Source organism: Eucalyptus grandis, chromosome 3 (genome assembly GCF_016545825.1).
Source record: "Eucalyptus grandis isolate ANBG69807.140 chromosome 3, ASM1654582v1, whole genome shotgun sequence".
Classification (NCBI taxonomy): domain Eukaryota; kingdom Viridiplantae; phylum Streptophyta; class Magnoliopsida; order Myrtales; family Myrtaceae; genus Eucalyptus; species Eucalyptus grandis.
Window position 1 is genome coordinate 65,985,364 of NC_052614.1, and position 21,672 is coordinate 66,007,035.

Sequence of the window (21,672 nt, forward strand, 5' to 3'; positions counted from 1 at the left end):
ATTGATTAATTATTTTAAACGAAATAAGCAATTATTTTTAAAAAAAAATTAATTATTCATTTTCTGTTAAATAAACAAATCCTACAATATTAAACTTTTACCCACAAATTCCACAAAAGCCCATGTATTGCAATGCTGAACAAGGGCAATTCAAAAGCTAGCTAAATCCTAGTTCTTCAACACTAGAATCATACTTAAGCAAGTTCAGATTAAAATATTTATTATCTTTTATGGGATTTTTTTTTTTTGGTCGAGTCAAATCTTCAAACATTTATTTTCTCTGAACATATAGTTTAAAATTTTCCTTTTCACATGTAAAGCGTGTGCTCTTTTACCGGTCACTTAACTAGACTAGAAAAAAAGTGATTGAAAAAAAATAATTGGAAAGGGAGATCTTTCTGACAGTGTGTCATAACCTTAGGTAACTAAACATGGATTGCTATGATTATTGATAACAGTTGAAACTCAAGTTTAATTAGAAAGAAACTCCTCATGCACACGTCTATATTAGGTTGTCTTTTTTCTTTTGTGATTTCATCTAATAACATTGGTCACCACTTGATTTATAGGTCAACTTAGCTAAACCATATCATAAGACAATAATAAATTATTTTCACGACACATATTGAATTACAAGGATGCACAACTGTACAATTGAATATAAGTCGAAAATTGATGGTTATGGTTGGTTGGGAATGACCATTTTTAGGTGCTGCCTTCGACATGTCAAGGGAAAACCAATCCCATTTATTGCGGCAAGACCCACCCACGACAGCAATCTCTGCTGGGTCTGAGACTCTGAGCAACATATGCAAGAAATCCATTCTAAAAAAGATATAACATATGGCCATCATTTTCAAGACTTGTGCATTGAGTTCTTGAATATTCATGAAGTTTGGTGCATCGAGTGCAAGTAATTGCAATTCCATAACCGAATTACAGAAGCACTCGGACTTGATTGGACATTGAATTTGCATTTGCATATGATCTCGTTTAGAAAATCCCAGTCAAGATTACACCCAAAGGGGAAAAAAAGGTGGGGGTGAAGACATTAAAGTTAGTAAATGAAACTTTCACTAGAATCACATGGCATCAATTAGATTTGAACTTTTTGGTGTGTGTTCAAGCTTTGTAATGGGCATAAACACTAGGCGGTGCATCATATGGGCCGACAATATGTAGGTAGATGGGAAGTTTGCATAAGGTCAAAACTACCCGACCCAACAACTAAAGCAGCATCAAATAAATGATCTTAGTCTCCACTTTGCATTTATTGTCCCAACATGTGGTTAAGCTTGAGAGTCTAATTAAGATGATGGACATATCAAAATGCTTGGATTAGAAAACAACCCGACTTGAATAAATTGTTGCTTAATTATCCCCACATCGCTTGTTTGTGGGGTGTTATTAGACTTTCTGACGTGAGATTAGATTTTTTGATTGAGAGAAAGCATCAAACGATCTCAAATTATTTATCTATGGATTTTAACGAGGCCTGTATTAATTTCATCTTTCTCGAACAATTAACCTAACTTTTTACTAAAAAGTACAGTTTTCTTTTCGTGGGATACAGCTAGACATAGAAACAAATCAAGTACAGTTTTCAGTAAATTTAAAATAATTTTGGCTAAGCTACAAACCAAATTTTTTTCTTTCTAGGTCTTTTAGTCGTTGACGATATTTAATGTCACATGGGGAAAACTTGAGACACCTTGAAAACTCCACCCTCTTGCATGCAACTAACAAGTCAAAATCATATAGATACTAAGGTAAGAATGGGGACAATGGTGCACAAGTTTCCGAACCTATGCATCTAATCTAATCGACTCCTGAAAGTTGTTAGTTGGTGCAATTGATTTCTAATTATTTATTAAAATGAACAACGCAAAAGATTGCCTTCATTGTAGACACTCGAAGATTAATTATATTGCAGCTTTAAATTTTTACATCCTTCTAAAAATTAGTTTAGGACTTGGCTCTGCAAATTAGTAAAAGATTTAGGACTTCACAACAACTTAAAGATGTAAGACTTGAGCTTTTTAGTATAGTTTTCCTACTGGATTTTATCAATTTAAAAAAAAATAGAACTTAATTGCACTCTATGTATAAATTATCGGTCACAAGTTTGATCCATGACTTTCAGCGTTTTAACTAACTCTATCCAAAGTTTTGAACATTTACTGTGATCTTCCCTGTAAAAAAAAAAAAAAACTCCAAAGCGATAAATTTTCTGAAGACCCACAAGTGATTACCAGAAAAACATGTGAAAATATATTTGACATGTTATTAGGAACCATTTTGTTGGGAAGAAGTATTTGCAATTCTAGGGCGCTCCTAGTGTCCCGTTCCCCCCAAAAAAAAAAAGAATCTAACTCATTTTTTAGCGATAACTTTCTAAATTTTTCCTAATTTACTGAAAACAATTGTAAAATCGTAAAAACCTAATTTTACGTGATCGCTTTTTCCCCTACTATTTGTAACCTATCTACGAGGTTGTAGTATTTCTTCACGATTCAAGAACTTAAAAGCCCTGTCAACAAGTAATTGCCTTCACACGTATTAACATTGACAAATTTATAGTCGATAAATTCCCTTAAATGTTGGTAAGTTACCACTTCATTAAAATCGTCCGACGGCCGAAACTTTATCTTTGTCCTTTTGATCCAACAATCCATAACACATACGGGATCAATCCAGTACATTACCAAACTGAGCCATTGAATTTTTTTCCAAAATCCTATAATATGGTATCATTCGTTACTATGGTACTTCAAAAATTCTCATATGAAATATCATAGTCTTTCTATACGTGTTCTCATAAATATTTTTTCGGCTTCCAGAAGAAATTATTGCCCCCCCCATAAAAGATGATGGGCCCAGGGAGACTTTAAGCGCAGCGCATTGTTCTCACTTCTCACCTACATTTCTGACGAGAATTGAAAGCGAAAGAGAAGTGAGAATTAGGGAAGAGGTGGGCGATCAGTGTATAACAGAAGCTAAAGCTATCCTTAATTAGTCACCAGCATTAGTTGCACGAGGTTTTTTGCAATTGACACTCGCATTCTTCAATCCTTCTGGTTGGTAAAAGCTATATCTGAGTCAAATTGGACGTACAAATTACTCAAACTAGGATTAGTTCGAAAAAGAAAATTGTAATTATGGGTCAGAGGGGTACTTTGCCTTCTCTTACGCTCGAGACATGAGTTATCATCACTTGCATATGCAAAATTAGAACTGCATCGATTTCAATTATTAAATATTATTGAATTTTTCGTTACACTCACGTGATTTTTGATAACTAAAGTTAAGTAAGCTCAATGCATCGAATGCATATAAGAATTTTTCCCACTGAAATGATAAACTCCGACTGTTACGAACTAGTTAATGGCTAAGGCTCATATTAGCAACCTCATCTAGATTTGTTGAAATCCTTGGAGTGAAGAGAAGGTCCGATGGACAAATGGACTGGCTGTCGAATGTAATGTGTTGGTCAAGTCTCGCTGAAGTAGAGCGTGTGTTTATCTTGTTCAAAAGGCTAAGTGGGGTAGGAAACAATGTAGAATAATAGATATTGCATTTATTACACTCTTCCTCGAGCGATCAATAGGCTGTAGAATGTCAAAAGCCTACGAGAACATCTAAGAGTTTATGGAGCATCAATGAATCGAAATTCATAAATTAATGAACCGGGGTTTGAGGAATTCATACTCAAGATCTTTTCGCCTTTAATACTCTATTGAAGTTGAGTGTTTCAATCATCTACTCTAAAAGATCAAGCTGTTGAAGAGCAATGCCGTATACAAATATGGACAAGAAAAAGGACGCAGAGCTCTCTCCATGTCGTCTATCTTTGGCATTCCTAGGTAGAGTCACGAATTTCAACAAGCCTGGCTTATAAACCTAATTCTAATGAAAGTTCAAACCTTTTTATCCACGTCCGATTCTCCAAGCTTAAGGAAGCCAGGGTCAGCAACCTAATTCCGAAAAAGACTCGTAGTTACTAATGCGCAAAATGTGGACAATTGCTGGACCAATTATCCTAGGTTGACCCCAAATTACAACATGAGTATATGCTAAATCTGTTTGTTTTTCACGATATATATGGTCATAACTGTTCAACAACTGTCCCTTTTTTTCCTCCTATTTCCACTTGGCTTTGCAATGTCTGAACAGACAAGGTGCCAATCCATTAGGTTGGACAAAACCGCCAAGGAATTCTGTGTGAATCGAAAACCCTCGTTTTTCCTCCTTGCCATGCCAGAAGAACAGCTAGGAATGTGCATCCATAAAGTTTGGTCCATCCCCAAAAAATAAAATAAGGTAGGGTAGAATAGAATAGAATAAAATGAAATTGAAACAAAGCATGGGATGCGGCAGGTTTCGCTATCCAAAACCCAAAAATGGGGAGCACGCAATGAATGCAAAGATATCAAATTGGCGACTTAATGTAGACCCTTGTCGGCCCACACCACCATACTATTCATGCTCTATGCCCCCTCCTTGCTCACCATAATAATAACAATACCTAACTGATAGAACAATCGAATGTGAGTTCAAATACACGTGTCGCTCAACCAATGTCAAATGTGTGAATCGTCTATTGTGCCGGTGCCGGTTTCGGACCTAACAAAAAAAAAATTAAATGTTTAGTTGAAAGTGCAACAGGATGCCCCCGGGCATTGTAGTTGGGAGGAGGCGATGCTCTTGAAAATGTAGAGCTCGATTGGGATGATTTCAAACCTTTCAATGAGTTGGCTTAAGATGTATTTAGGTCAAGAATTTGTGGCTTAAGAGAAAAGACTAAAAAGAAAAAATGGAATGGGGAAAGGGAATTATTTTAGTCCTATGCTTGAGATAAAGTGAAAGGTCATTGAAGAGATGGGAGTAGCCAAAGTTTATATTAAGACTAATTTGTTTCACGAAAAATAATTATTTTGAAATTTTTTCTTAAGAATGTTTATTTATATTGCTTATAAAAATAAATGGATGGAAAATATTTTTATTGTTTATGAAAATATTTAAACGTAAATTGTCATTAATAATGATAAATATTATTGTCGACTAATTATATCGAACAATACAAATGATCGTTTTTAGAAAAATATATTTTAAATCATTGTCAATTGTCCTCGCATTGTAATTAATCAACCTCACCTTTACGAGTGCTCGAAATGTACAACCAAAACGCGGGATGCAAGAACAAAAATAAAAATTAAAAAAACATAAAATATGATATAAAGGGTTTTTTTTTTTTGCATGGATGATGTCATGATGACCTTATTGGTGGCGATGCAAATTGCACGGGGTGATCGATCAAACGGCCTCCGAAACTATTCCCACGCGCCCTTTTCGGGGATCATCCGTCGTCGTCACCGAAAGCCACAATAATAAAAGGTGTAAAGAATGCGTTCCTCCCAACCGTTACGGTTTAAATTCCAACGCCGTAATTCACTAATTCTCACGCCCCGCCCCCCACTCCCACTCGCCTTCCCCTCGCGTGACGCCCAAACCCTCCCTCCTTTTCCGGGCAAGGCCAGCCGGCAATAAATTTTTACACTGAAAAAATTCATGCTTGCCAAACTTGTCTCACAAAAACTCTTGAACTTGTATACCTACGCCGCATTTACTCCTCAGATTTACTGCAATTTGAGATAAAAAAAAAAAAAAAACTTTGTCTCACAAAAACTCTTGAACTTGTATACCTATGTATTTACTCAAATTAAAGATATATTAATTTAAAGATCAAGATAAATGATAGATGTAGTATGAGTGTATCAATTTATGATTTTTTTTTGTGATATATAAATTAATTTGTGATAAATATGGCAATGAATGTACTAGCCGTGGAATTTTGTGATATAAAAATTAATTTGGGATGGATGTAGTATAAATATATCGATTTGTGGTTTTTGATTGTAGTGACCTTAAATAGAATGTTTCAAGTTCTCATGCTTTTTGGGGTTACATTGTATCGTGTACTAGTTTAGTTTAGGCAATTTTAGATTTTAGAAGTGAAGGGATGTGCCACTCGGAAGGGAAGAGCCATGAAGGTCCTATTTGGGTCGGAGCAATCACTTTCATCAGAGGAAGATACTTAAACGGCATTACATATCATGTCATCGGTTCAACATTGAATGTGACAATTGACTTTAGAGTGATTCACAATTTCAACGTAGTAGGGTAGTTGATCAATTAATATTGGTTCGTACAACCATTCGATCAATTATAAGGTACGTGACCGTAGCCAACGCACAAATAATGCTCTTTGTGCGCTTCGCTAAGTTTTTGATTCAACAATAATCGCATTATACTTAGCATTGTAGGAATTGTTTTTGAACTTTTAAAAGCAAGGACGCATATCATACTTCTATATTAAAAAGATGGTATAGAGAGAGAGAGAGAGAGAGAGAGAGAGGGTCAATTTAGTTTTTTTTAATATACAATATCAAATCCAAATGATATTGTGGGGGTAATATCATGGGTAATCTATGAACTCTTATTCAACGCTTAATACATTTTCGAAACATTTTTCGTGTTCAATTTATTGTGAATTGGTTCGACCGTCATCTTTCTATTAGGTTGATTATTAGAAATTGCTGACGTGGCAGCTAATATAACGTCTCCAATCAGACCGTTGGGATGCTTTTTCCGTTCTCGTTGAAGGGGTCCACTTACCATGGAAAATTTATACTTTCTTCCCCGCTTTCTTTTTTCTTTCTATTTTTACCACCTCCTTCTTTCCCGGCAGCGCTCCCCGTTCGCCGTTGTGCAACCCTCCTCCCCGGCATCTCTCTGCCCTGAAACCATTGTTCCAGCGCCTCACCACCATCACACCATTGGTCCGCCGCCATGACCTAAGGCGGGCTGCCGGTCTCGGATCGGCGACCTCGTCCATCATGTAGAGACTGTTAATCCGTCGCCTCATCGATTGCTTTCGACGCCCCAATTCATCCTTCAGGAAGGCCTCTTGTGCCGATGAGCGTCTCGTTTGCAGTTTGAAGAAGAAAGATTGTCCACCGCTTGATTGGGGCGAGCGTGCGGTGAGGAGGAAAGCGTCGTGATGAACCCTGGAACGGAGGAAGATGAAAAGAGAGAAGGAAAATATGGCCGTGAGAGGGGACGCAGAGGACCGCACCGACGATGAAGAAGATGAAGGGAAAAAGAGAGAAAGAAAAGGAAAAACTAATATATTTTAATTATTTGGATAGAAAACGTTGCCACATTTTACATCAATTTTTTGGTTTTTTTTTTTTTTTGGCGCCGGCACGACCGTCAACATTAGAAGAACAAAACAAAAGAATTTACATGACTCGATATAAAAATTGATTGATAGTCATATCGAAATTAATTTGAAAGATTCATGGAGTAAATTAAATAATAAAAACATTTAAGGGTTATATCAAATGTCGAGCGAAAATTTAGAGAGTTATAATGTGAAAAGACGTTCTCCTTTTTGTAAAACCACCGTGTCAAAAGAGGTTGCATTGGCAATTTATGGTTTGCCGCCATTTTCTGAATAATTTGTCATTGCATTAAATATGGGGAGATGGTGTATTAAGATTTGTCTTTTGACACAAGCCACGTCGTACGCCATCGCTCATAATGATTTTGTTGTTACGATCCTCAAATCTAGAGTGGATAAACCTGCTTATGTTCCATCTCTTTACAGGGGCAGTGTAGATTCTTTCTTAAACAAAAAGACAAAGGGAATGTAAAGGATCACGAACAAAGAATAACACAAATGATCCGTCTAAAATTATTTTTAATTTGTTTAATTTGAAAAAAAATAATTATTCATGTTACATGATAATGTAGAATATGGGAAAATTGTCTCTATGCCAATTCAAACAATATCTTTCATTTAATTTTTTTTAGTCACCTTTCAATTCAATTGAGTTGTAAACTTTTAACCTTTCGCCAATTGAGTCCATTGTTTGGGAAAAATTGCCGATGTAGACATCGATTGTTTTATGTAACATGATAACACTAACGTAAACAAAATTTATTGATTTTTTAATAATTTTTGTAAATTTTAAAAAAAATTTTTTATTTTTTTTTTTATTTCTCTCCTCCTTCCTCCATTGGTCACCTAACCTTAAATGATGGCCAAAGACCGACCAAAGGCCACGATTGGAGAGGGTCGCCCTTGCTAGCCTCAAGCGAGGTCACCCTCGTTGAGATCTAGCGAGGGATGACCTTGCTGGCTTCAAGTGAGGTTGACCCTTGTTGGCCTCGAGCAAGGGATGACCTCGTCAGCCTTGGGCAAGCTCACATTCGCCAAATTTTAAGGTCAAGCCTTGAGGACTTTCGAGACATCACGAACCATGTGAGGCCTAGAACCACAAAACCTCGTTGGCCTTCAAGGCTCGGCCTTGCCAATAAAGGTGAAGCTTGACCTTGCCTGAGGTTGGTAAGGTTAGCCTTGCCGGAGGCCCACAGGGTTGCCCCTCACCAGATCTCGGTAACAGTTATACTTTAGCTAGTCCTTGGCCATCGTTGAGGCTGGAGGATTGGTGGAGGAAGGATGACATAAAAAAAAAAGAAAAGAAAAATAAATTAAAAATATTAATAATTAATAAATTATGTTCATGTCGGTGTGCCCATGTTGTATAAGACGTCTATATTTATGTTAGTGATTTCTAATAAAAAAATGATTAGATGATTGACTCAACTAATAAAATTAAGATGTTTAAGACTAAATTGATAAAAGTACAATAGGTTTATGATTTTTTGGACAATTTCCCCATAGATTATTATATCCTAAGGAGTGACACTATTCATTAAGCTAAATTTAACGGACCATATAAATGAAGGGATGAAATTAAATATTGTGCCAAAGTTCACGAAGCATTTATATAAGGGTTAATAAACCTGGTACATTTTCCCCAAAACTATTTTTTGACCACAAAAACCCTAAACTATTATATCCAAGGTACACTTGTGACAAACTATTCATTAAAGCGTTAAAAATTTAAAACGGACCATATAAATGAAGTTTACAATTTTTGGATGAAATTAAATATTTTGTGCCAAAGTTCACGAAGCATTTATATAATTCTCCCAATTCTCCCATTTTATTTTATTTTATTTTATTTTATTTTATTTATAAAGAAGAACCAACCGTATATCGCCGACGCTCGCGCGCGTGGGCGGGGAGGGGGGCAGCACGAAGCTTTCTTCAAGCTCGTCCTTCCCGCGGCCATTAAATGCGCGAGCCCGCCCCCTCCCCACTGTCAACAGCACCCGTCCTCTCCCCCCCCCCCTCTCTCTCTCTCTCTATCTCTAAACACCATTCACGTACTCTGCATGTCAGTCGCAGACACAGGGAAGGAGAGAGAGAGAGAGAGAGCGCAAAGGAACAGCGACGATGGAGACGCCGCGAATGAATGTAAACAAAAGGCGTTAAAGCTCTCATCTCCAGCAAGAGAGAGAGAAACAGAGAGAGACCGCCATTAATGCGCAGCAGAGCTCCGCCACCAAACTCCGCTCTCGAACTTAGCTGGCGCTTTAAGTCTCCCTCCCCCCTGCCCATCCCCTCATAATCTCTCTCTCTCTGTGTCTTCGTGCCTTATCTCCGTTTCTGTTATGCTGTCTCTGGCCTGAGCCTGAGCCTGAGCCTGTGCCTGAGCATGTGGAACTCGGAGAACAACGTCTTCGCCCGCTCCGGCTCCTCCGCCCGGCGGGACGGCTTCGGCGGCGGCGGCGGAGGCGTCTGGGAAGACGACGAGGAGGCGCTCCGGTGGGCGGCGCTCGAGCGGCTCCCGACCTACGCCCGCGTCCGGCGCGGCATCTTCCGGGACCCCGACGGCGGGTCCAAGGAGGTCGGCCTGCGGGAGCTCGACGCGCCGGAGCAGCGGCTCCTCCTCGACCGCCTCGTCAGCTCCGTCGATCACGACCCCGAGCGGTTCTTCGAGCAGATGCGCCGCCGCTTCGAAGCGTAATGATTGCTCAACACACTCGCTGCTTTTGAGTTTAGTAGTGATCGGTCTTGAGAAGAGCGAGTTTTAGTCGAAGTGCGTCTCCCTCGCGTGAAAATTTTTGTTTTCTCTTCTTCTCTTTCGCTCCCGGCGGGAAAGTAGCGGCAGAGAAGCGACGGCTGTTTTTTCGGTTCAGGAAGCTCTGCATCGTAGACGCTGCTGAACTAAGACTTCTCCTGACTTCGCTACTTGTGGTTTTGTTTCTGGTGCGAGGTTGAGCTTTCGGGGAGATTCTGTCGTACTCATTGCCTAGCACTTGCAGAACGGTAGAAGCTAATGAAATGTGCTTTGAGATTTTCAATTTTTGGAAACGCTGAATGATGAGATAGGAAACAGAGCACTTACTGGGGGGGAGAGTGAGTCAGATCCCAATGGGAGAAACCAGTTATTTGCAAGCGAAAAGAGTCTTCTTTAGCATCTCCACTTAAAAAGTCGTGGAAACGGAAGATCTACAAGGCGTTTTTTTTTTTTTTTTTTTTTTTTTTTTGATGTGTTTTGTGTGAATATATCAGCTTTGTCTACTAACTGATGGACAGATACATTGCTCCGTTGTTCAAATGTTTTGGGATTTATAATCCTGAAGCATTATGCTGATTATCTAGTCTCAGGACAGTCTTACGTTTGGTGACAGAAGCTAAATTTGGGTTTCCACCTCTAAATAGAAGATTCTGCTGTTGTGATACTCGGTTCTTGCATAAAAATCTGGAACATCTGTGTTATTTATTCAGCGGACATACTCTTTGCACTCCATTGCAGTCATGTTATATTCTATTATTTTCATTATTCAATGTGCTAATTGTATCCTTCTAATTTTGTCTATAGAGTAGATTTGGAATTTCCAAAGATTGAGGTTCGCTTTCAGGATTTGACAGTCGAATCATTTGTCCACACTGGAAGCAGAGCTCTGCCTACTCTCCCCAATTTCATATGCAACATGACCGAGGTATATAGTGAACACAATTCAAAGGAAAACCCCTATGAAATAAATCCATGGACTGGTCAGTGTCGGAGCTTCAGATTTAAATGACTCGATTTGGCTGTCATTTAGGCTCTGTTAAGGCAGTCGCGGATTTACAGTGGAAACAGAAGCAAGCTCACAATTTTACACAACATCAGTGGCATAATAAGGCCTTCCAGGTACATCTCGCAATTTAAAATCAGGTGTCAAATTTTCAGTCTTATAAGATTGAAAAGGATGTCATCAGTTGTTGTTCTGTAGATTGACGCTTCTACTGGGTCCTCCAAGCTCTGGAAAAACGACATTACTCTTGGCACTTGCAGGCCGTCTTAACAAAGATTTGCAGGTATCTATTAGATCTTCAGTTGGGAATCTTTGAGAAGACTACAAGCTTTTTTCTGTAGTGCCATCCATTAGCTGGCTCTTTGTAAATGTTGTTAAATAAACTGGAGAATCATATAAGTGGGTAGACTGACTCTGCTTAGGGTCATTTAAAATGGCCAAAATACTTCAACATGGATGTGCATTAATATCCTTCTCAATGTGTTCATATTAAAGTAAACTACTCCAATTGTGGAGTTTAGGGAAGGATATCAAGTGATTGTTGTGGATTGCTCAGATCGATTACTGTACTTTATCTTGACAAGATGATTCTCTCTTTAATGATCTGAAGGTGTCGGGAGAAATTACATACAATGGGCATGGCCTACACGAGTTTGTTCCTCAGAGAACTGCTGCTTATGTAAGTCAACAGGACAGGCATGTGGCTGAGATGACTGTGAGAGAAACTCTTGAGTTTGCGGGTCACTGTCAGGGTGTTGGCTTCAAATATGGTGAGCACTGACATTGTTTTGTGATGTACTGCATTTGTATGTGACTGTACTCACTGCTTGGAAAACTACAACTATTGCTGCAGATATGTTGCTCGAGCTTTCACGAAGAGAAAAGATGGCCGGGATAAAACCTGATGAGGATCTTGATATATTCATGAAGGTGATCTTTTGAATGTGGTTTTACTTTCTCACCCAGGAAAGCTATTACTGTCATTGATTGTTCACCAACTAATAATTTGTTTATCTAGTCACTTGCGCTTGGAGGACAAGAGACTAACCTTGTGGGGGAGTACGTTATGAAGGTACCCTCTGCATGCCCCTTTCCTGTGGTTCTAGCTGTTCTGTTTACTATCTAAAAAAGGGAACGGAAAGAAAATATTCTGGCCAACAATTAAGTATTTTTCTTTTTCTTTTTCCCTTTTTTTCCGTGAGAAGTGATTCTTTTGGTGCATTGTTTTTATGTCTACACTGTTGTGTAAGTTAACTTGAAATTCTTTATGGTAGGTTTCTTTAATTGATGCAGTGGGTCATTTAAAGCGTGTGCCGGTTCACAACTATGGAAAATCAAATAAGGCAACATCAGTTTTATAAACCTAAAAGGACAGATACAATCCGTGATTTCTGATCCTTTTTCCGAGCAAATGTCACTAGGTTTTTTTAAGCTTCTCACTGCAAGCTAAATATGGCAGGCTGATAATCTACATCTTAAAGTACGTTTTAGTTAAGAGTCCCGGTCTTACGCTTTCGGTCTAGTTCGACATTGCTTAGTCACAAAAGTAATCTCTTATCAAAGTTTTAACAACTTCAAATCTTATTGATGTTAATGTTGACATCTAGGTCCGTCTTCAGATAATGTTCAAGAACGTCTATTTATGTAAAGAGTGCAGATGTCAAACTTGTCTATTTCTAGCTTGGCTCATATAAATTTGACGAGACAGATCTCACTTAATTTTAGCGATTGAAAATTCACGACTTCCTTTTTGCAATAATATATCCCTTAAGAGTGGGGTGACATGTTTGTGTTTTTTGAAATTCATAAGAACTATAGTGCTCTGGGACTAAGATTTATCTGACAAAGATTTTAGGGTTGGACACATGTGCTGATACTCTGGCTGGAGATGAAATGCTGAAGGGGATTTCTGGGGGCCAGAAGAAGCGGCTTACAACAGGTTTCACTGTAGTTCCTGTTGTGGTCAAAGAAAGGTTGTCTTAACTTTGGCTAATTTTGATGTTTATGATTTGCAGGTGAATTACTTGTTGGTCCTGCTAGGGTTCTGTTCATGGATGAAATATCCAATGGTCTTGACAGTTCAACTACTTATCAAATAATAAAGTATCTTCGGCATTCCACCGAAGCCCTTGGTGGCACCACCATGATATCGCTGCTTCAACCTGCTCCAGAAACATACGAGTTATTTGATGATGTCATTCTTTTATGTGAGGGCCAGATTGTGTATCAAGGACCCCGCAGCGATGCTCTCGGCTTTTTCAAATCTCTGGGGTTCAGTTGTCCTGAAAGGAAGAATGTGGCAGATTTCTTGCAAGAAGTAAGTAGCTGATTAGTCGACCTGATGTCTGCTTAGTTGTCTTCAATTGGTCATCAAGTTCTTGTGTGCAGGTGACCTCGAAGAAGGACCAAGAGCAGTATTGGTCTGAAATATATCGCCCTTACCGATATATACCTGTGGGAAAATTTGCAGAAGCTTTTCGACTGTATTCTGCTGGAAAAAGCTTGTCGCGGGAACTACGTGTTCCTTTTGACAGACGTTATAATCATCCAGCAGCCTTAGCAACTGCTCGCTATGGTGCTAGCAAGAAAGAACTTCTCAAAACCAATTTTGACTGGCAGATGCTTCTGATGAAACGGAACTCATTTATATATGTATTCAAATTCATCCAGGTACCATTCCTTAATTGTCAAGCATTCGGCTTTTAAGAGAACCCTGTTTCCCTCTCACATTTACCATTATAGCTGTGGGAACTCCAAAGCAGCTCATAGCTTGAAGCATGGACTAAATAAATCCTCTGAGGAAATGCATTTGCATTCTTGTTTGCTGATTTATCAAAGGACTTATCGGTTCAAATTGCTAATTCGTCATTTCGTTTCTCCTTTTTCAGCTTCTTTTAGTTGCACTTATCACCATGAGTGTCTTTTTCCGTTCAACACTTCATCACAACACCATCGATGATGGAGGTCTATATCTGGGAGCATTATACTTTTCCATGGTTATCATTCTCTTTAATGGCTTTACGGAGGTTTCTCTGCTGGTTGCAAAGCTTCCAGTCCTTTACAAGCACAGGGACTTGCACTTCTATCCTAGCTGGGTTTACACATTACCTTCTTGGCTTTTGAGTATTCCAACTTCGCTCATAGAGTCTGGATTTTGGGTAGCAGTTACCTATTATGTAATTGGATTTGATCCTGATATTACTAGGTACGCCATTCTATCAAGGAGATATTTACAGTCTAGAGAATGTCGGTTGCATCGGTATTCTAATCATGCCATCTTTGCAGATTTTTCCGACAATTCTTGTTATACTTCTTTCTGCACCAGATGTCTATTGGTCTTTTCCGTGTCATGGGATCCTTGGGTCGAAATATGATAGTTGCCAACACCTTTGGATCTTTCGCAATGCTGGTTGTGATGGCTCTTGGAGGCTACATCATTTCAAGAGGTCTGGCTGATATCCTGCAAAACATGCTATGCAAATGTTTTTGCTTTCCCTTCACTCATTTTTCTTTGTATCTTGTAGATCGCATACCAAGGTGGTGGATCTGGGGTTTCTGGATTTCTCCTTTGGCCTTTGCTCAGAATGCAGCTTCTGTCAATGAATTTCTCGGGCATTCTTGGGAAAAGGTAAGATAAGAAAATTCATCCCGTGTACTTGCCTTGGAGCTCTTCTGAACAACTTGTCAGGGAAGACATATAAGCAATGTCATCCATTTGAGCTTATAAAGAGGAGATACTTAATCTATAAGACCAACCTGGAAATACAGAGTAAATATTATGACCATGAGTGATTTAATCTATCCATCAAACACTAAGCACTTCTGAATCCTGTATGAGATGAAAGCAACTCTCTGATGTTTGACAAAGAACAATTTCCAATACTAAAGAGCTGTTGGTCATGCTTCACATTTAACAGAACTTGATACAGCAATACGTATGACACTTCTGTATAAACAGAGATGTGTGTAGATATTCACATTCTCAAATTTCACCAGTTGCCAGCAGTGGTCACTGTGGATGACTCATCTTGAAATAGTATACACATTGTTTTGGAGATTATGTTGAGTTTACCTATGCGACTTGCAGTTTTTTCTTCATCAATGTGTCATGATCATTAACAGTGCAATCACTAGAGCACTAATGCTATCCGGTCGTTTGCATTCCACTAGGCTGGATACTAATATAAATAAATACATATATCCCTAGTAGAAAGTGAAGAGAAATTGCTTGCGATTTGTCAAGTGAGAGAGAGAGAGAGAGAGAGAGGATCTTGTGTCGATGAGATCACCAGCTGATAAGGCTCATTTAGGTGCCCAAATTGTCTTCCTTTTCAATCCTTTGTTTTGGGGGGTGGGGGACATTGGGTGGATGCATTCAATCTGCAATAGGCCATTATTTAGCTGTTTTTACTTTTTTGTAATCTCATATATCTTCAGTGTTGTGTTTATATTTGTAGAGAGCTGGGAACTCCGATTTTTCACTAGGTGAAGCATTATTGAGAGCGCGCAGTCTTTTCCCAAAGAGCTACTGGTATTGGATTGGACTTGGTGCTTTGCTTGGATACACAATTTTGTTTAACATCCTCTTCACATTGTTCCTCTCTTGCCTTGACCGTAAGACATCTCTTCACTATTGCAAACTGGCTGTTGTAGCTACTTCCAGTTCATTTTTTATTACACAGCAATTTCAATTTCTAAGTCATACACTTGCCATATGCAGCTGTAGGAAAGCAGCAAGCTGTTGTCTCCAAGGAAGAGCTTCAAGAAAGAGAGCAAAGAAGGAAAGGTGAAGGTGTTGCCGTTGAGCTAAGAGAGTACTTCCAGCATTCAGGATCACGAGCTGGTTTGTTGAGCTTTCTCCATGGCCTTTCCTCTTAATCGCTTATGGTTATAGAAGTGAACATTCTTCAACCTGACTATTTTGTGCAGGAAAGTATTTTAAGCGGAGAGGCATGGTTCTGCCTTTTCAACCAGTCTCAATGTCTTTTAGCAATCTCAATTACTTTGTAGACGTGCCTCTGGTTAGTTCAAGTATCATTCCCCGAATGTCAATTATCATGTTCATTTTATTCGTTGGTATATTTTCAAATTGGTTTTTGTGCTTCAGGAATTAAAGCAACAGGGTATAATGGAAGATAAGTTGCAGCTACTTGTTAATATCACTGGAGCGTTTAGGCCTGGTGTGCTTACAGCACTGGTCGGAGTGAGTGGTGCTGGTAAAACTACCCTCATGGATGTTTTAGCAGGGAGGAAGACTGGAGGTGTCATTGAAGGAAGCATACATGTATCGGGATACCCCAAAAGGCAAGAAACTTTTGCAAGAATTTCTGGTTATTGCGAGCAGAATGATATCCACTCCCCCTGCTTAACTGTTCTGGAATCGCTTCTTTTCTCTGCTTGGCTCCGATTACCTGCAGATGTTGACTTGGAGACACAGAGGGTAATTGCTTTTCTGCATATTATGAATTTAACGTGCTGGAAAACTGACTTTCTAAAGAGATGAGTTTTATAGGCTTTCGTTGACGAGGTTATGGAGCTTGTGGAGCTGACACAGTTGGCTGGGGCATTGGTTGGTCTACCTGGAGTTGATGGTCTGTCCACGGAGCAAAGGAAAAGATTAACGATAGCTGTTGAACTGGTGGCTAACCCTTCTATAGTTTTTATGGATGAGCCCACTTCAGGGCTCGATGCAAGGGCTGCAGCCATTGTGATGAGGACTGTGAGGAACACTGTGAATACTGGCCGAACAATAGTTTGCACCATCCATCAGCCAAGTATAGACATCTTTGAATCATTTGATGAGGTAATCTTCCTTCTGACTTAAGTTTATGCCTGAGATGATCTGTAGCAGTTCTTTCATTTTTTTGGGCTGCCATCTGCTTGCATTGATGGAATTATTACTGTTAGAGAAATGAGTTTATTAGGTTAACTAGGAAATCTCCCCCTTAAATCTATTTCATGGTAGATTTTCTATCTCTTGGAGGAATACTCTTTTCAAACTATAAGTGCAGAGTCTTAGAACATGCTCTTTCTTACTCTGCTTTGAAAACTTCTTTCACTTTTCATTGAAACAGTTCCATGCCTTTATCGTGGAATAAAAAGTGTACATTCATTGTGATTGCATGTCTAGACAGGTCTTCTAACTTCAAGTAAAAAATAAAATGGAAACTTTTAAGGTTGACTACTGCGAGTGTATCCCCTTTATGTCTCTTGAACAGATAACTGACTTTGTGTCAGGTCTCTGCAGGATGGTTTCTGATTCATGAGAGTATAAAGCATCTCTTAGTTCTATCTACTCAAAATTAATAAACCTGTGGTCTGGTTGCAGCTTTTGTTTATGAAACGTGGAGGACAGCTTATATATGCCGGTCCTCTTGGTCCCAAATCTTGTGAGCTCATCAAGTATTTTGAGGTGGGAATTGTGCATATCTCTGCATTGTAGAACTTATGATTTCTGCTTGGTTGGCTTAGCTTGTTTCCTTTTTGGGGAAGTTTAGCTCGTTAGATAAGCCTTGCCTTGGCCATCTTTTACAGTTGCCAGTCTATTCTGTAGGCAGTTGAAGGAGTGCCAAAGATTAGAGATGGACATAACCCTGCTGCTTGGATGCTTGAGGTTACTTCGATAGCTGAAGAGAATCGTCTGGGCGTGGACTTTGCAGAAATTTACCGGCAATCGTATCTGTTTCAGTTAGTATCTTTTGTGCTTATGCTTTCTGCCTACACATGTTTTCAACCTTTTTAATTGGTGATTTGCCTTTCTCATCCAGACGCAACAAAGAGCTGGTTGAAACTCTAAGCAAGCCTAACAATAGTTTCAATCAGCTGAAATTCACAACCAAGTATAACCAATCCTACCTTGAGCAGTTTATAGCTTGTCTTTGGAAGCAGAATCTTTCATATTGGCGAAACCCTCAATACACTGCGGTTCGCTTCTTCTATACTGTGATAATCTCTTTGATGCTTGGGACCATATGTTGGAGATTTGGTTCAAAAAGGTACTTGGTTGATAGTTTTGCCACGCCCATAATTATAGTTACTTATTTCCAATTGTTGCATTTCTTTTGGCTACTTTTTGGAGCCTGGTTATCAAGCTTACCAATAGAAACTAAGTAATCATTCATTAGATTTTAGGAGATCGAATCAACAAGAAAGAAAGTAAAGAAAAAAGGAATCGATGGAGCTAGTCACAATCTATTATATATTTTGGCCTCACGATTGATTACCTTGATATCTCATGAAGCCATCAAACAATGTGGAAGATTTGTGTTTTACATGTGCAACAAGGATTTTGTCTAGCAAACTTCTCTCTACTTTGAGCCTCCATAGAAGTGACAATAACGAAGCACATCTGCAGATTTGGCAAAGAATGCTCTAGCTGATTGGGAACATACAACCTTTTATGACAGTAATTAAGTTCAGAAAAAAGTTTTCTCACCACTTCCTTGAGTGGCTCTTCAAGCACTTCTAAAGTAAAGATACTCTTAAAAATGCAAGAATTTGTGATGCTTACTTTTAGGAAGGAGCATTTCCGCCATATCAATTTTGAATGCTATGTGTAATATCAACAAAAATCTCTTTCTTTCCTGTATACTTCTAATTTCTGAGTAATGGAGAGAAACCAAGAACTATAGGCCTATGACCTGTAACTGCAAAGCTGGAGGGCTTAAACATGGAGTGATCCAGGCAACCATGAACCACACTCTACATCTGTGCTTCTGGAAGACCGGAGTTTAGTTACACTTAACACTAATCACTAAGCCTGTTGACATGACCTAACACTAATCTGTTTTCTGACAAGGGGTCCAGTTGGACGGAGGGGGTGGGCTTCCCTCTGCTGGGCTTGTACAGTGGAGAAATTGTTAACCTGTTCTGCTTATTGTCTGTACAAATCACCAAAGGACTATCACTGTCCTTTTCAGTATTGAACACAACAGAAGAAAAGTGATGTCTGAGCGTTCACTTAACTTTATAATGTAATTCTTTGTGACATTTCCTGATGAATTGTAGTTATGGTAGGAAAAAAGAAAAAGTGCAAATTTCCTCTTTTTATTCCTGTGACACTTTGGAAATTTCCATCCAGTCACCTAGATAAATTTGCATCCCCCAGTAGGTTGGCGAAAATTAACTGGTTTTCTTTCGACACAGAGAGACGCAGCAGGACTTATTTAATGCCATGGGATCCATGTATGCAGCAATCCAGTTTATTGGGATTACCAACGCCACTGCTGTTCAACCTGTTGTTTCCATTGAAAGATTTGTTTCATACAGAGAAAGAGCTGCAGGGATGTACTCAGCTTTGCCGTTTGCATTTGCTCAGGTGCATCTTCTAACAATAGGTCTGGTAGTTGAGCTTTGACTTGCAGGAAGCCCTTGTACGATATCTAAGCTCGAAAATTTAATATCTGCAGGTCGTCATAGAATTCCCCTATGTTTTGGCTCAGGCGCTTATTTACAGCACTGTCTTTTATTCCATGGCCACTTTCCAGTGGACGTTTTTGAAGTTCGTCTGGTACTTGTTCTTTATGTATTTTACCATGATGTACTTCACCTTCTACGGGATGATGACAACAGCAGTGACACCTAATCACAACGTGGCTGCAATTATTGCTGCTCCCATTTACATGCTTTGGAACCTTTTCAGTGGCTTCATGATTCCCTACAAGGTAAATAAGGGGCTGTTACAAAGAATTTCTTGACATTCGATCACAAACCTACTCGTTATTTATCACCATTCTGTTTTCCTGCTGCTGTCCCTGAAGTTGCTCTGGTCAGTGTTGTCTAAAATTACTCGTTGGCCACTATTCTAGGTCTTTGTTGATTACTCTGTTGTGTTGTGTTTTAACTATCCAGAGGATATAAGTCGCTGTATCTATATACTCTCATCATCATATAAAACGGAGGAAAACCATAATCCAATGCAAGCATCACTCTTTCTCTTCTGCTCTTATTCCTTAGTCTTTATGTTGGCAATAACCAGTTTAAATTATTTTGCAGAGAATTCCCATCTGGTGGAGATGGTATTATTGGGCAAACCCAGTAGCCTGGAGTCTGTATGGCCTCTTAGTTTCACAATACGGCGATGATGATCAACTTTTGAAGCTAGCGGATGGTTATACTCTGGTACCTATAAATCAGTTGCTCGAAGATGTTTTTGGGTACAGACATGATTTCGTGGGTGTTGCTGGGATCATGGTGTTTGGTTTCTGCGTATTGTTCGCCTTCATCTTTGCATACGCAATAAAATCCTTCAACTTCCAAAAGAGGTGAGAGAACAATTAAACTCCGCTGCCAGCAGCTGCTCATGGGTTTGTGGAGTTGCATCCAGAAATATAGCAATTCCGCGTCAGACATGGTATTGTATAGGAACTTGATACTCAAGTATTCATAATTAGCTCATTTGATACAAGAATGCAGAATCAAGATAGTCCAACATCCAAACATACAGTTTTATGCAATAAAAATAGAGATAAGTTCACTCTGTAACACAAATTTTGTCAGTACTGCAGGCGTAAGCGTTTGCTAGTCTTAATGCTGCAATTGCTACTTGTCCTCGTTTTAGCGCTAACATTTTCCCTATCGATTTCTGTTCGTCTCGGTTCATTTAGCGGGTAGTTGTCAGTACAAAGAACGGAGTATGTCGGAATAAAGCGATTGCTCTGGAGCAAGTGTCTGAAGATGTTGAGACGATTGTCCCCTTACCTTGGAAATTTACAGATGCGTAATTCGACTTATTCATGCGAGTGATATCCGTGAGTTGTCTTTCTGGGTGAGGTAATTTCTGCAGTCTACTTTTTGTAGCCAAACATTTGGGAAGAATATTTCAAGTTACGTTGTCATTGTTCCTTAAATTTGTCTCAATGGAAATATCAGAAACCGCGTAGATCGAAGTTCATGACAATTTCTTTTTACAGCATTTTCTTTTTACGAAGAGGACACCAATGAGAAATAGGTTCTAATAAAGATCTGGGCACTAGCCCTTTACACGTGATCGCTGGGTATGCGAGTAGAGTTGAGTTGAGTCGACCTCGGCACTAGATCGATTTAACTCGATCGACTCGACACTGCAATGAATGACTGGTTAACAACTGTGAAGTAGAGTTGCTCAGGAAAGAAGCAAGAAGCAAATGACCAGGTCAAAGTACTGAAGTGCCCGTGTTCTCATCAAGCCACATGAGATCGGCGAATTCCTGAATCGCCGGAGATCCGAGGACTCTGGAGATGTTCATGGCCCGAGAAAGCCGGAGATCGATTCTGCTTCTCGAGATGGCTGCCATTTGGCCTTTGGGGTTTGACGTGACGGCTCTTGGTCTCTTCCGGGAGATTGAACACTCGTTCGACGGGCTTCAAAGAGGCTCGTCTGAAGTTCCGTACTGAACCAATGACCGCACATCGCCTCGAAACATCCGTATTCTTCGACTGCGGTCATCACATCGTGCCGGACGGAGTCTCGAGAGCAGCGGCAGAGCCAGAATGCGTGGGCAGTGGGCGCAACAACTCGTTCATTGAAATACTCAAAGATTATTGCATAACTTTATAAACCGATTTTTTTAAAGTTAATCTATCTAACGTGTATCTTTCACCAAGAAAAAGAAGACACGGTTGAGATTGTAGAAGGCTAAGGGGAGGTGAATTATATCATGTTAGAAAAATTAGCTCAATGTTAAAGGTTAAAGA

At 39.3% G+C, this 21,672-nt stretch overlaps 1 protein-coding gene across 1 annotated transcript; it reads left to right on the forward strand.

The window, feature by feature from the left end:
• The first annotated feature begins 9,268 nt into the window (after positions 1 to 9,268).
• On the forward strand, positions 9,269 to 20,682 carry LOC104438478 (ABC transporter G family member 32). The gene is made up of 24 exons (XM_010051636.3): positions 9,269 to 9,937; positions 10,800 to 10,920; positions 11,026 to 11,114; positions 11,197 to 11,281; positions 11,609 to 11,768; positions 11,852 to 11,928; positions 12,017 to 12,070; positions 12,847 to 12,937; positions 13,014 to 13,315; positions 13,387 to 13,668; positions 13,887 to 14,203; positions 14,284 to 14,444; positions 14,523 to 14,626; positions 15,456 to 15,612; positions 15,719 to 15,841; positions 15,928 to 16,019; positions 16,106 to 16,438; positions 16,511 to 16,801; positions 17,327 to 17,410; positions 17,552 to 17,685; positions 17,766 to 17,993; positions 19,144 to 19,315; positions 19,407 to 19,661; positions 19,993 to 20,682. Exons 1-24 carry the CDS (start codon positions 9,630 to 9,632, stop codon positions 20,263 to 20,265), a joined length of 4,293 nt encoding a protein of 1,430 aa, XP_010049938.2. The 5' UTR covers positions 9,269 to 9,629; the 3' UTR covers positions 20,266 to 20,682.
• The last annotated feature ends 990 nt before the right edge of the window (positions 20,683 to 21,672 follow it).

Excerpts from the sequence above, each read along its gene's own strand:
- LOC104438478 (XM_010051636.3), top strand. The coding sequence starts at position 9,630 with ATGTGGAACTCGGAGAACAACGTCTTCGCCCGCTCCGGCTCCTCCGCC. Across the intron at positions 14,204-14,283 it reads TTTGATCCTGATATTACTAG|ATTTTTCCGACAATTCTTGT; the intron begins GTACGCCATTCT and ends CCATCTTTGCAG. Across the intron at positions 14,445-14,522 it reads AGGCTACATCATTTCAAGAG|ATCGCATACCAAGGTGGTGG; the intron begins GTCTGGCTGATA and ends TGTATCTTGTAG.